This window comes from Manis javanica, chromosome X (genome assembly GCF_040802235.1).
Source record: "Manis javanica isolate MJ-LG chromosome X, MJ_LKY, whole genome shotgun sequence".
Lineage (NCBI taxonomy): Eukaryota > Metazoa > Chordata > Mammalia > Pholidota > Manidae > Manis > Manis javanica.
This window is the reverse complement of record NC_133174.1, coordinates 60,416,304-60,429,564: the sequence shown is the minus strand read 5'-3', so window position 1 is coordinate 60,429,564 and position 13,261 is coordinate 60,416,304. Positions and strand designations below refer to the sequence as shown.

Sequence of the window (13,261 nt, the reverse complement as noted above, 5' to 3'; positions counted from 1 at the left end):
TACATGGAGCATCTTTTCATATGCCTGTTGGCCATCTGAATTTCTTCTTTGGAGAACTGTCTGTTCAGATCCTATGCCCATTTTGTAATCGGGTTATTTGCTTTTTGGGTGTTGAGGCATGTGAGTTCTTTATAAATTTTGGATGTTAACCCTTTTTTGGATATGCCATTTACAAATATATTCTCCCATAATATAGGATACCTTTTTGTTCTGCAGATGATGTCCTTTGCTGTACAGAAGCTTTTTAGCTTGATGCAGTCCCATTTGTTAATTTTGATTTTGTTTCCATTGCCCAAGGAGATGCATTCAGGAAAAAGTTGCTCATGTTTACATTCAAGAGATTTTTGTCTATGTTGTCTTCTAAGAGTCTTATGGTTTCATGACTTACATTCAGGTCTTTGATCCATCTTGAGTTTACAGTTGTGTATGGGGTTGGACAGTAATCCAGTTTCATTCTCCTGTATGTAGCTGTCCAGTTTTACAACACCAGTTGTTGAAGAGGCTCTCATTTCCCCATTTTATATCCATGGCTCCTTTATAGTATATTAATTGACCATATATGCTTGGGTTAATATCTGGGCTCTCTAGTCTGTTCCTTTGGTCTATGGGTCTGTTCTTGTGCCAGTACCAAATTGTCTTGATTACTGTGGCTTTGTAGTAGAGCTTGAAGTTGGGAAGCGTAATCCCCCCTGCTTCATTTTTCCCTCTCAGGACTGCTTTGGCTATTTGTCTTTTGTGGTTCCATATGAATTTTAGAACTATTTGCTCTAGTTCCTTGAAGAAGGCTGTTGGCATTTTGATAGGAATTGCATTGAGTCTGTAGATTGCTCTAGGCAGCATGGCCATTTTGATGAAATTAATTCTTCCTATCCATGAGCACGGGATGTGTTTCCATTTATTTGGTATCTTCTTTAATTTCTCTCATGAGTGTCTTGTAGTTTTCAGAGTATGGGTCTTTCACTTCCTTGGTTAGGTTTATTCCTAGGTATTTTATTCTTTTTGGTGCAATTGCAAATGGAATTGTTTTCCTGATTTCTCTTTTGCTAGTTCATCATTAGTGTATAGGAATGTAACAGATTTCTGTGTATTAATTTTGTATCGTGCAACTTTGCTGAATTCAGATATTAGATATAGTAGTTTTGGGGTGGATTCTTTAGGGTTTTTTATGTACAATATCATGTCATCTGCAAACAGGGACAGGTTTAACTTCCTCCTTGCCAATCTGGATACATTTTATGTCTTTGTGTTGTCTAATTGTCATGGCTAGGACCTCCAGTACTATGTTAAATAAAAGTGGGGAGATTGAGCATCCTTGTCTTGCTCCCAATCTTAAAGGAAAAGTTTTCAGCTTCTTGCTGTTAAGTATGATACTGGCTGTGGGTTTGTCATATATGGCCTTTATTATGTTGAGGTACATTTCCCTCTATACACATTTTGTTGAGAGTTTTTATCATGATTGGGTGTTGAATTTTGTCAAATGCTTTTCAGTGTCTCTTGAAATGATCATGTGTTTTTTGTTTTACTTTTTGTTGATGTGGTGGATGGTGTTGATGGATTTTCAAATATTGTACCATCCTTGCATCCCTGGAGTAAATCCTACTTCATCATGATGGGTGATCTTTTCTATGTATTTTTGAATTCAGTTTGCTAATATTTTGTTGAGTATTTTTGCGTCTATTTCATCAGGGATATTGGTCTTTAATTTTCTTTTTTTGTGGTGTCTTTGCCTGGTTTTGGTATTAAAGTGATGCTGGCCTCATAGAATGAGTTTGGAGGATTCCTTCCTCTTCTACTTTTTGGAAAACTTTAAGGAGGCTGGGTATTAGGTCTTCACTAAATGTTGATAAAATTCAGCAGTGAAACCTTCTGGTCCAGGGGTTTTGTTCTTAGGTAGTTTTTTGACTACCAATTCAATTTTGTTGCTCTAATTGGTCTATTCAGATTTTCTGTTTCTTCCTGTGTCAGCTTTGGAAGGTTGTATTTTTCTAGAAAGTTGTACATATCCTCTAGGTTATCCAGTTTGTTAGCATGTCAGTTTCCATAGTATTGTCTAATAATTCCTTTGTATTTCTGTGGTGTCCATAGTGATTTTTCCTTTACTATTTCTGATTCTGTTTATGTGTGTAGACTCTCCTTTTTCCTTAATATATCTGGCTAGGGGTTTATTTTGTTTATTTTTCTGAAGAAGGAACTCCTGCTTTCATTGATTCTTTCTATTGTTTTATTCTTCACGATTTTATTTATTTATGCTCTAATCTTTATTATGTCCCTCCTCTACTGACTTTGGACTTCATTTGTTCTTCTTTTTCTAGTTTCATTAATTGTTATTCTTTCCTGAGGTAGGCCTGTATTGCAATATACTTCCTTCTTAGCATGGCCTTCAGAGTCCCACAGATTTTTGCAGTGTTGAATTACTGCTGTCATTTGTCTCCATATATTGCTTGATCTCTGTTATTATTTGGTCATTGATTCATTGGCTATTTAGGAGTATGTTATGATGACTCCATGTGTTTGTGGGATTTTTCATGTTCTTTGTGTAATTTATTTCTAGTTTCATATGTTTGTGGTCTGAGAAACTGGTTGGTACAATTTCAATCTTTTTGAATTTACCGAGGTTCTTTTTGTGGCCTAGTATATGATCTATTCTTGAAAATGTGCCATGTGTGTTTAAGAAGAATGTGTATTCTGTTGCTTTTGGGTGTAGAGTTCTGTAGATGTCTGATAGATCCATCTATTCTAATGTGTTGTTCATTGCCTCTTTCTCCTTTCTTATTTTCTATCTGGTTAATCTGTCCTATGGAGGGAGTGGAGTGTTGAAGTCTCCTAGGATTAATGCATTGCATTCTATTTTGCCTTTTAATTCTGTTAGTATTTGTTTCACATATGTAGGTACCCCTGTGTTGGTGCATAGATATTTATAATGGTTATATCTTCTTGTTGGATTGACCCCTTAATCGTTATGTAATGTCCTTCTTTGTCTCTTGTGACATCCTTTGTTTTGAAGTCTATTTTGTCTGATACAAGTACTGCAACCCCTGCTTTTTTCTCCCTATTAGTTGCATGAAATATCTTTCTCCATCCCTTTACTTTTAGTCTCTAGATATAATTGGGTTTAAAGTGAGTCTCTTGTAGGCAGCATATACATGGGTTCTGTTTTTTTATACATTCAGTGACTCTGTGTCTTTTGATTGGTGCATTCAGACCATTTACATTTAGGGTGATTATAAATGTGTATGTCCTTATTGCCATTGCAAGCTTTAGATTTGTGGTTACCAAAGGTTCAAGATTACTTCCTTACTATCTAAGAATCTAACTTAACTCACTTAGTATGCTATTACAAACACCATCTAAAGGTTCTTTTTTTCTGCTCCTTTTTCTTCCTCCTCCATTCTTTATATATCAGGTATCATTTTCTGCACTCTTTATCTATCCCTTGACTGACTTTGGGGGTAGTTGGTTTAATTTGTATTTGCTTAGTAATTAGTTGTTCTTTATTCTTTACTGTGGTTTTATTACCCCTGGTAACAGCTGTTTAGCCTTAGGAACAGTTCCTTCTATAGCAGTTCCTCCAAAATACACTTTAGTGACTGTTTGTGGGAGGTAAATTGTCTTAGCTTTTGCTTATCTGGAAATTGTTTAATCCCCCCTTCAAATTTAAATGATAATCTTGCTGGAAAGAGTATTATTGTTTCAAGGCCCTTCTGCTTCATGGCATTAAATACATCATGCCACTGCCTTGTGGCCTGTAAGGTTTCTGCTGAGAAATCTGATGTTAGCCTGATGGGCTTTCCTTTGTACGTGATCTTTTTTCTCTCTCTGGCTGCTTTTAATAGTCTGTCCTTATCCTTGATCTTTGCCATCTTAATTACTATATGTCTTGGTGTTGTCTTCCGTGGGTCCCTTGTGTTGGGAGATCTGTGGATCTCCATGGCCTGAGTGACTATCTCCCTCCCCAGATTGAGGAAGTTCAGCAATTACCTCCTCAAAGACACTTTCTATCTCTTTTTCTGTCTCTACTTCTTCTGGTACCCCTATAATATGAATATTGTTCCGTTTGGATTGGTCACAGTTCTCTCAATATTCTTTCATTCTTAGAGGTCCTTTTTTCTCTCTGTGCCTCAGTTTCTTTGTATTCCTCTTCTCTAATTTCTGTTTCTTTTATCATTTCCTCCACCATATCTAATGTTCTTTTAAAACCCTCCATTGTATTCCTTAATGATTGGATCTCTGACTAGAATTCATTCTTGAGTTCTCGAATATTTTTCTGTACCTCCATGAGCATGTTTATGAGTTTTATTTTGCAACTCTTTCAGGAAGATTGATGAGATCTTTCATTTCACTCTTTTTCTGGTGTTTGTATGAATCTGGTTTGAACCAGGTCCCTGATGTTTCATATTTGTGTTTGGTGCCCTCTTGTGCCCAGAAGCTCTGCTGTCTAGAGCTGCTCATCCCCTGGAGTGATGTCGGGTGTGGCAGGGGAGCAGTGTTGGTGCCTGTGGGGAGGAAAGAACTGTTTCCTGCTTTCAGGATGCTATACCTGTCTCCCCTGCCAGAACAAGTGGGCCAAACACAGAGGTGTAAGCCTTTATCCTTTGCAATTGTAGTTGCTGTAGGTGGGGCTTCCCTCTTCCTGGCCTGACGCCATTGCAGGAGTTGCCTTTTTGTGATCCAGGGGCGGGCTGCTGGGGAGGAAAGTGCAGCAGGCTGCATGTCATGGTGGGGGGCCTTGGAGCTGTGTAGCCAGCCAGGGGTATGGAGTGTCTGAAGCTGCTGGGTAGAGTGTGCCTGGACAATTTTGTCTTCTTGTCCTTTCTCCTGAGCAGTAAGCTCTGTGCAATCCTTGCCCCTTTAGCAGCCCTCTCCCTGTTAGGAAGTCTCTCAGACTTCCTGCCTTTCTTTTGTCCCAGTGCAGCTGGATATGGATCCCTGTTTTCCACAAGCATCTGGAATCTCAGTCTCTCCAGGTATTCTCCCTGTCTTAGCTTTCCAACCCCACTAATCACCAGAGCAACATGCAAGATAAGTTTGTGTACCCAGAGCAGATCTCCAGACCTAGATATTCTGCAGTCCCAGGCCTCCACTTCCTCCTCCCTCCATTTCTCTTCCTCCCACCAGTGAACTGGGGTGGGGGAAGGGCTTGGGTCCCACCAGATTACGGCTTTGGTACATTACCCTGTTATGTGAGGTCTGTTCTTTCTCCAGGGGTATGCAGTCTGGTGCAGCCTTCTTTCCTCTTGCTCTTTTAGGAATACTTGTATTATATGTGGTTTTAGGAGGAGACCGCTGTCTCACCTCTCATGCTGCCATCTTTAATCCTCTCTAACCTCCCTTTTTAAAAAACGTTTTTATAAAGACATAATTGACATAATATGTAAATTTGAGGCATACCGTGTCTTGATTTATGTATGAAAATATGATTATCACCATAATGTTAGCTAATCCCCCTATCATGTCAAATATTTATCATTTTTTGTGATGGGAACAATTGATATTTCATCTCTTAGCAACTCAGAAGTTTATAATTAAGTATTGTCTATAATCACTGTGCTGTACATTAGATCTCTAGGACTTACTTATCTACTGGTAATAAATTTGTACCCTTAAACAACACCTCCCTAATTCCTCCACTCCCAGCCCCTGGTAATCACCATTTTGCTCTGTTTTTACAAGTGTGGCTTTGTTAGGTGCTACATATATGTGATATAATGCAGTATTTGTCTTTCTCTGTCTGACTTATCTCACTTAGCATAATGCCTTCAGGGTTCATCCATGTTGTCATAAATCACAGGATTTCCTTCTTTCTCATGGCTGAATAATGTTCCATACACCACAACTACTTTAACCTTGCTTATTACTTTGTCTTTTTGGTGATAGCCATTCTAATAGGCGTAAGGTGGTTTTGATTTACATTTCCATGTTGATTAGTGATGTTGAGCACCTTTTCATGTACCTGTTGGCCATTTGTATGTCTTCTTTGGAAAATGTCTATTCAGTTCCTTTGCTCATTTTGTTATCCAATTATTCGTTTTTTTTGTTGAGTTGTATGCATTCTTTATATATTTTGGGTATTAACTTCTAATCAAATATATAGCTTGCAAATATTTTCTCCCATTCTGTAGGTTGCCTTTTCATTTTCTTAACTGTTTCTTTTGCTGTGTAGAAGCTTTTTAGTTTGATATAGTACTACTTGTTGACTTTTGCTTTTGGTGCTTGTGCTTTTTTTTTTGGTCTCTAAATGTTTATTTTTTATTTATTTTTTTTTGAGAGGGCATCTCTCATATTTATTGATCAAATGGTTGTTAACAACAATAAAATTCTGTATAGGGGGGTCAATGCTCAATGCACAATCATTAATCCATCTCAAGCCTAATTCTCGTCAGTCTCCAATCTTCTGAAGCATAATGAACAAGTTCTTACATGGTGAACGAATTCTTACATAGTGAATAAATTCTTATATGGTGAACAGTACAAGGGCATTCATCACAGAAACTTTTGGTTTTGATCACACATTATGAACTATAAACAATCAGGTCAAATATGAATATTTGTTTGATTTTTATACTTGATTTATATGTGGATACCACAGTTCTCCCTTTATTATTATTATTATTATTATTTTTTTTTTTTTTTTAATAAAATGCTGAAGTGGTAGGTAGATGCAAGATAAAGGTCAACAGAGGTGAGGCTCAGAACCTCACCCTCCCTGTTTTGAGAGAAATCTTCTGCATCCGTGGATGTTTTGCTGCCCTTGTCTAGCTTGGATTAATACTTAGTCCATAGGCACACACCTGATCATCTACATTTGCCCTCTTACTGCTTGTACTTTTGATGTCATATTTAAAAAATCATTACCTAGACCACTGTAAAGGAAGGAGCTTCTTTCCCATGTTTTCTTCTAGGAGTTTTACAGTATCAGGTCTTATGTTTAATCCATGTTGAGTTAATTGTTATGAGTGGTATAAAATAGGGGTCCAATTTCATTCTTCTGCATGCAGTTCTCCAGTTTTCCCAGCATCATTTGGTAAAGATATTATCCTTTCCCTGTTGACTGTTACTGGCTTCCTTGTCAAATATTCATTGACTGTACATGCAGAGGTTTATTTATGAGCTTTCTGTTCTGTTCCATTGGTCTATATGTCTATTTTGATGCCTGTACCATACTATTTTAATTACTATAGCTTTGTAGTATACTTTGAAATCAAGAAGTGTGATGCCTTCATCTTTGTTCCCCTTTCTCACAATGGCTTTGACTACTCAGGGTCTTTTGTGGTTCTATACAAATTTTAGGATTGTTTTTCCTGTTTCTGTGAAAAATGCCATTGGAATTTTTATAGGGATTGCATTGGATCTGTGGGTGCTTTAGGTATGGACATTTTTAACAATTCTTTTGATACAGTTAACATGGGATATCTTTCCACTTGTTTGTGTATTCCATTTCTTACATCAACGTATATTTTTCATTGTACAGATCTTTGACCTCCATGGTTAAACTTACTCTTAAGTATTTTATTGCTCTTAATGTTATTGTGAATGGGATAGTTTTCATTTCTTTTTCAGATATTTTGTTATAATGTACAGAAATGCCACTGATTTCTGCATGTTGATTTCATATCTTGCAACTTTAGTGAACTCATTGATTAGTTCCAACAGGTTTTTGGTTGAACCTTTAGGGTTCTCTATATATAAGATCATATCTGTAGGTAATGATAATCTTCCTTCTTCCTTTTCAATCTGAATGTCTTTTTCTTGCCTAATTGCTCTAGCTAGGACATCCAATACTACGTTGAATAATAGTGAGGAGAGTGGGCACCCTTGTCTCCTGATCTTAGGGGAAAAGCTTTCAGTTTTTCACCATTGAGTATAATGTTTGTTGTGAGTTTGTTGTGCATATAGGCCTTCATTATGTTGAGGTATGTTCCTTCTACATCAAAATTATTGAGGGTTGTTATCATGAAAGGATTGTTACAACATCCATCTCAACTGTCTCTAGTCCAATATGAGAGGCAAAGAAAAATTCAGAGGCCCCTGGAAATAAAGAATGTTATTGTATTTTCTGTTCTCCTAAACCTATTCAAAATGATATCACATGCATTGATATGATACCAAGGTTCAGGGAGAATAATTATGTATCTGTAATGCCGAAGTTGTCCTTTCATTCTTTGCTTTCCACAGGCAGCCCTGGAAGCATTAGATGAACTGGACCTTTTTGGGGTGAAAGGTGGGCCCCAATCAGTCATCCATGTTCTGGCTGATGAAGTACAACACTGCCAGGTAAGATAATAATGTTTCACATTGTAGAAAAATTTATTTTTACTCAGACTCAGACATAGAATGGGCTGTAGCATAAGGAAACCTGAGAGTGCATAATCTGATTTATAGCCATGTACCAAAAATGTCTTATCAAGATTCCTATATTGTGATAATCCTGATATAGCATGAATTATAATAGGTCATAGGCTGTTCTCTCACCCAAAGTTTTAAAATGATCCCACCATGGTATATAAAACCCTCCAGTGTTGTCATATTGAGGATCTATGGGCTCTGCTCCTGAGTATCTCTTTTTCTATACCAAGAGAACAAGAGATGATCAATTTTGAGTGTACTTCCTAATAGGGGCCCTGAATCATTCTTTTGTCTCTGGTTAGCTCTAGGGTTACATGTTTGGAGATTAGGCTGTTAAAAATATTAATATGAATCTTCAATTTTGTTTAAGACTATGCTATGTGTTGAAACGTTAAGGCTCTTCTCACTGGCAAGATGACAGTTCTCCTCTTCTTTAGACCCTGATTAGAACCCATAGTGTTCTAATGAATATAAACTCACCTAGTTTTGAAAAATGCAAAATTTTCCCTGGAAAAGATGAATGTCAGGGGTATGGGAGCTGAGCCTTCTATATCCTGCTTCTTCGCAGCTATATTTTCTCCTGTCTTTATGCTTTAATGGTTGCTAGTGGAGCAACAAGGTTGTGGGTGGGATAATGATGTTAGAGTATTCTTTATGCATCAGCAGCTGCTTAAGATTTAGGATTTGGAAGCATTGAGAGCATTAAAACAAGAGATGACTTCCAGAAATAGCTAGTTTTCTAAGCTCTCACTATTGAATATGTTTAGATTTTCTTCTGAGTGATCCTCTTTCACAAAAATCTTTCAAAACTAAAGCTGTTAGTTTTGTAATCTTGAGTTATTTACTAATGTGCCATATTTGACTTATTTTCTCTTAGTCTATCCTTAATTCGATACTCCCCCGGGCTTCAACATCCAAGGAGGTTGACGCTAGTCTACTTTCAGTTATTTCCTTCCCAGCCTTTGCAGTAGAAGATAACCAGTTGGTGGAACTCACCAAACAGGAAATCATCACCAAACTTCAGGTATGTCCGTATGTGCCTTTCTTTTCATTAGGGCTCTGACTTTAAGGGGAAATTAGTATCTTTTGAGGCCTTGATTATGACCTGTGTCAGTGATTTAAGAAATGAATAAGGTTAACATCTTCAGTAGAAAGACATTGATGTCATGTACCTACTGCCACAGTACACTGAGAAGTGTATAGCACCTCTGTGGTATTCTTCTCAATATTGCATAACCTTGATATAATCATAAGAAAACATCAGACAAAACCAAATAGAGGAACATTCTACGAAATAGCTGATGGACACTCTTGAAAAGTGTCAAAGTGATGAAAAACAAGGAAAGACTGAGGAACTGTGACAGATTGGAAGAGGCTAAGGAGACATGACACCAAAATGCAGTAGGATCCTGAATTGGATACTGAAACAGAAGAAAGTCATTGGTAGAAAAATTGGTAAAATCCAATTTAATAAGTTCTGTACTGTGGTTAACAGTGTTGTACCAAGGTTAATTTTTTATTTTGATAAACATTCTATGGTTATGTAAAATGTTTATGTAAGGGAGCAGTGATTGAGTAATATACAGGGACTCTCTATCCTGTTTTTGCAACTCTTCTGTAAGTCTCAAATTATCTCCAAATTTAAAAAATACGTTGCCTTTTTTTTCTAAAAGCCTGTGGTCTCTTATGAGCTATGTGAACAGGACCACATCGATTAGCAACTGGGTTCTCACAGACTTACCCTGTGGTGGAAAGCCATAGAGCAGATAGTATTAGGAACTCTGCTTTACAGAAGAGCCTGTGACTTAGCCCTCACTTGATATCACATTGCTGAAATCAGTTTTTGCTGCTGGGCTGATATCAGGAGTTTTTTAATTATTATTTCTAAAGTATTGTGTCTGTATTGGTGGGTGATAGGTTAGTGCATGTAGCTGTCACAAAGAATGTATTTCTGATGAATTATATGGTTGTGCCCAATGTACATGATTCTGACCTTTTTTCTTTGCATTCCCAGGGTCGTTACGGTTGCTGTCGTTTTCTACGAGATGGATATAAAACTCCTAAGGAGGTAGGTTTCTTTTCCCCAAAATAAGTTCAGAGTGGAATCGTAACTATGATTTGCAGCCTCATTCAGAGAAAATGCTTGCCTCCCTGATGGTATTTAAAATAACTGCTAAATAGGATAACAGTGTTTGATGTTTGCTACTTTTGTTGGAGTTAGTTGCCAAGTTTTGTTTGTGGGCCTTTCTGACTTAAGTAAAATAGAAGAAAGTAAGTCCTTCCACCTGCTGCATTGGTTAGTTTTAGGAAAGAGCTACTGATGGATGCTTAAATCAGTAGATGAAAGTTTAAATAGAAACAGAATCTTTTACACACTCTCAAAATATCTCTCCTCCAAATATTTAATAATTACAAAGAAAAAATTTCCATCAACAGATCTTTCTGGCACCCTTCCACCTTTTGCAGTTGAATAGTTCTAAACAGTACTTGCTCTTGAAATTTTAACTTCCTATTGTTCCATTTGTCAAAAGTTCTCGTTAGAAATGTTAATGGAGAAAAATTAAGTATTATTAAAAGGAATGAATGGTCAATAAGAAGCACTTCCATTGTCAATATAAACATCATTTAAGACTTAGGTTTGCTGGTTAAAAGCCATTAAAATTTTTTTTTATCATCAAGCTCAAACTCTTATGTTCTTGCTCCTCTCCTCCACTTTATTCTTTAGCCTTGTTGACTTCTTCCCCTACCAATCTATTAAAATTATGCTCTGAAATATTATCATAACTTTCTATGACCAATCTAATAGTTTTTTCTAAATCCTTATTCTCCTTGACTTCTATTCTTGAAATTCTTCTCCCATTGTAATTTTCACAATACTACACCATCCTAATTCTTCTCCTTTTCTGTCCTTCCCTCTGCACAATGTGAGGGTATACCACATTCTGCTCTTGGGCCATTTGTTCATTATATATAGGCGCTACATCTATAACCTGTGCTTCATGAGCATGATTCCCACACCCTTATCACAAAACAATTTCACTTCTTCATACACCTGCCTATGGTGTCATTATTATCCCGGTTCTACTAGTTAGAAGTCACATCACAAAGTACTTGCTAAGGGAGAGGAGTATGTATGTGCTCTGGCCTCTGTGAAGCAAACTATTAGTATTGAAAGGCTATATTGTAATACTTCTAAACTGAAGATGTATGTCTATCCTTGGAGTGATAAGACGGACATTGTTTGTTGTGTTTTGGCCAGGATCCCAATCGCCTGTACTATGAACCATCTGAGCTGAAGTTATTTGAAAACATTGAATGTGAATGGCCATTGTTCTGGACGTACTTTATTCTGGATGGGGTATTCAGTGGCAATACAGAACAGGTAATACACTGGAGAAAAAGCTTCTCAGCAGAATATTCTTATTATATTTTCTTTCAGTTAATGGCTGTGCTGACCCTGTGTCCAAGTGGAAGTCTTCCCCAATAGGAGAAGATAGAGTTCTCTTCTAGTGACTAGTAGTTGAGGGCACTTGGTTAAGAATTGGAAAACCTGGATATTGCCATCACTCAGAGTTGGCTTTTGACAAATACAGAAATCAAAAGAGCAAGCCCTATACACTTGCCTCAATCATTAGGGGTATTTATATTTACCTCCTGAATTTTTTTTTTTGAGAGGGCATCTCTCATATTTATTGATCAAATGGTTGTTAACAACAATAAAATTCTGTATAAGGGAGTCAATGCCCAATGCACAATCATTAATCCACCCCAAGCCTAATTCTCATCAGTCTCCAATCTTCTGAAGCATAACAAACAAGTTATTACATGGTGAACAAATTCTGACATAGTGAATAAGTTCTTACATGGTAAACAATACAAGGGCAGTCATCACAGAAACTTTCAGTTTTGATCACACATTATGAACTATAAACAATCAGGTCAAATATGAATATTAGTTTGATTTTTATACTTGATTTATATGTGGATCCCACATTTCTCCCTTTATTATTATTATTATTATTATTTTTAATAAAATGCTGAAGTGGTAGGTAAATGCAAGATAAAGGTAGAAAACATAGTTTAGTGTTCTAAGAGAGCAAATGTAGATGATCAGGTGTGTGCCTGTAGACTATGTGTTAATCCAAGCTAGACAAGGGCATTAAAACATCCACAGATGCAGAAGATTTCTCTCAAAACAGGGGGCGTGAGGTTCTAAGCCTCACCACTGTTGATCCCCAATTTCTCACTGATAGCACCCCTGCGACTGTGCCTGTCTTAGGTTGTTCCTCCCTTGAGGAATCTTACCCGTCTCTGGCTAACCAGTCATCTTCAGGGGCCATACAGGGAGATGTAAAGTTGGTAAATGAGAGAGAAGCCATATTGTTTGAAAAGGTTAGCTTTTTACTTCTTTGCAGATTTATGCCCTGTGGCTTCTATGCCCAGCATTTGTCTTGAGGTATCTTTACCAGTTGTAGGAATTATGATACTCGGTAAATTCGATATGAGGCACGAATTCTATTTAAGGGTTGTAATTAGGAAGGAAGAAGAAAAGCTATAGAGGTAGCAGATGGAAGAAAACATGGGAGGATTTATTATTTCTTTGACATATCTTCTTGTAGAGTAACTTAAGCATGTATAGGTTTTAAACTACTAATTAAATTGCGCACACACATTAACATAATAGGAATACAGTTACATAACCAAAGCAGATCTATAATTACCAGCCATCTCCCGTGAAGCCAAGAAAACCAGTTAGGCACCCTAGGCATTTGTGAAAATTTGCCTATGATATGATGGATATTGTCCAACTGTACTTGAACAGTCTGAGAGAAATGAGACAAATTAAAACAACCCATTCCTGGGAACTGTTCACATCCCGTATGTTCTTTTAACAGTAGATAGTCTGTAGTTGTAGGAT

General features: G+C 37.0%; 1 protein-coding gene across 6 annotated transcripts in view; it reads left to right on the top strand.

Moving 5' to 3' along the window:
* Window positions 1–13,261, top strand: part of PHKA1 (phosphorylase kinase regulatory subunit alpha 1) — a 177,051-nt gene that overhangs the window by 56,027 nt on the left and 107,763 nt on the right. For all 6 annotated transcript variants that reach the window (XM_073227881.1, XM_037002882.2, XM_037002881.2 and 3 more), the window contains 4 exons: window positions 8,173–8,271; window positions 9,221–9,367; window positions 10,358–10,411; window positions 11,603–11,725. In XM_073227881.1, coding sequence (XP_073083982.1) covers window positions 8,173–8,271; window positions 9,221–9,367; window positions 10,358–10,411; window positions 11,603–11,725 — 423 coding nt within the window. The remainder of the gene's footprint in view (window positions 1–8,172; window positions 8,272–9,220; window positions 9,368–10,357; window positions 10,412–11,602; window positions 11,726–13,261) is intronic.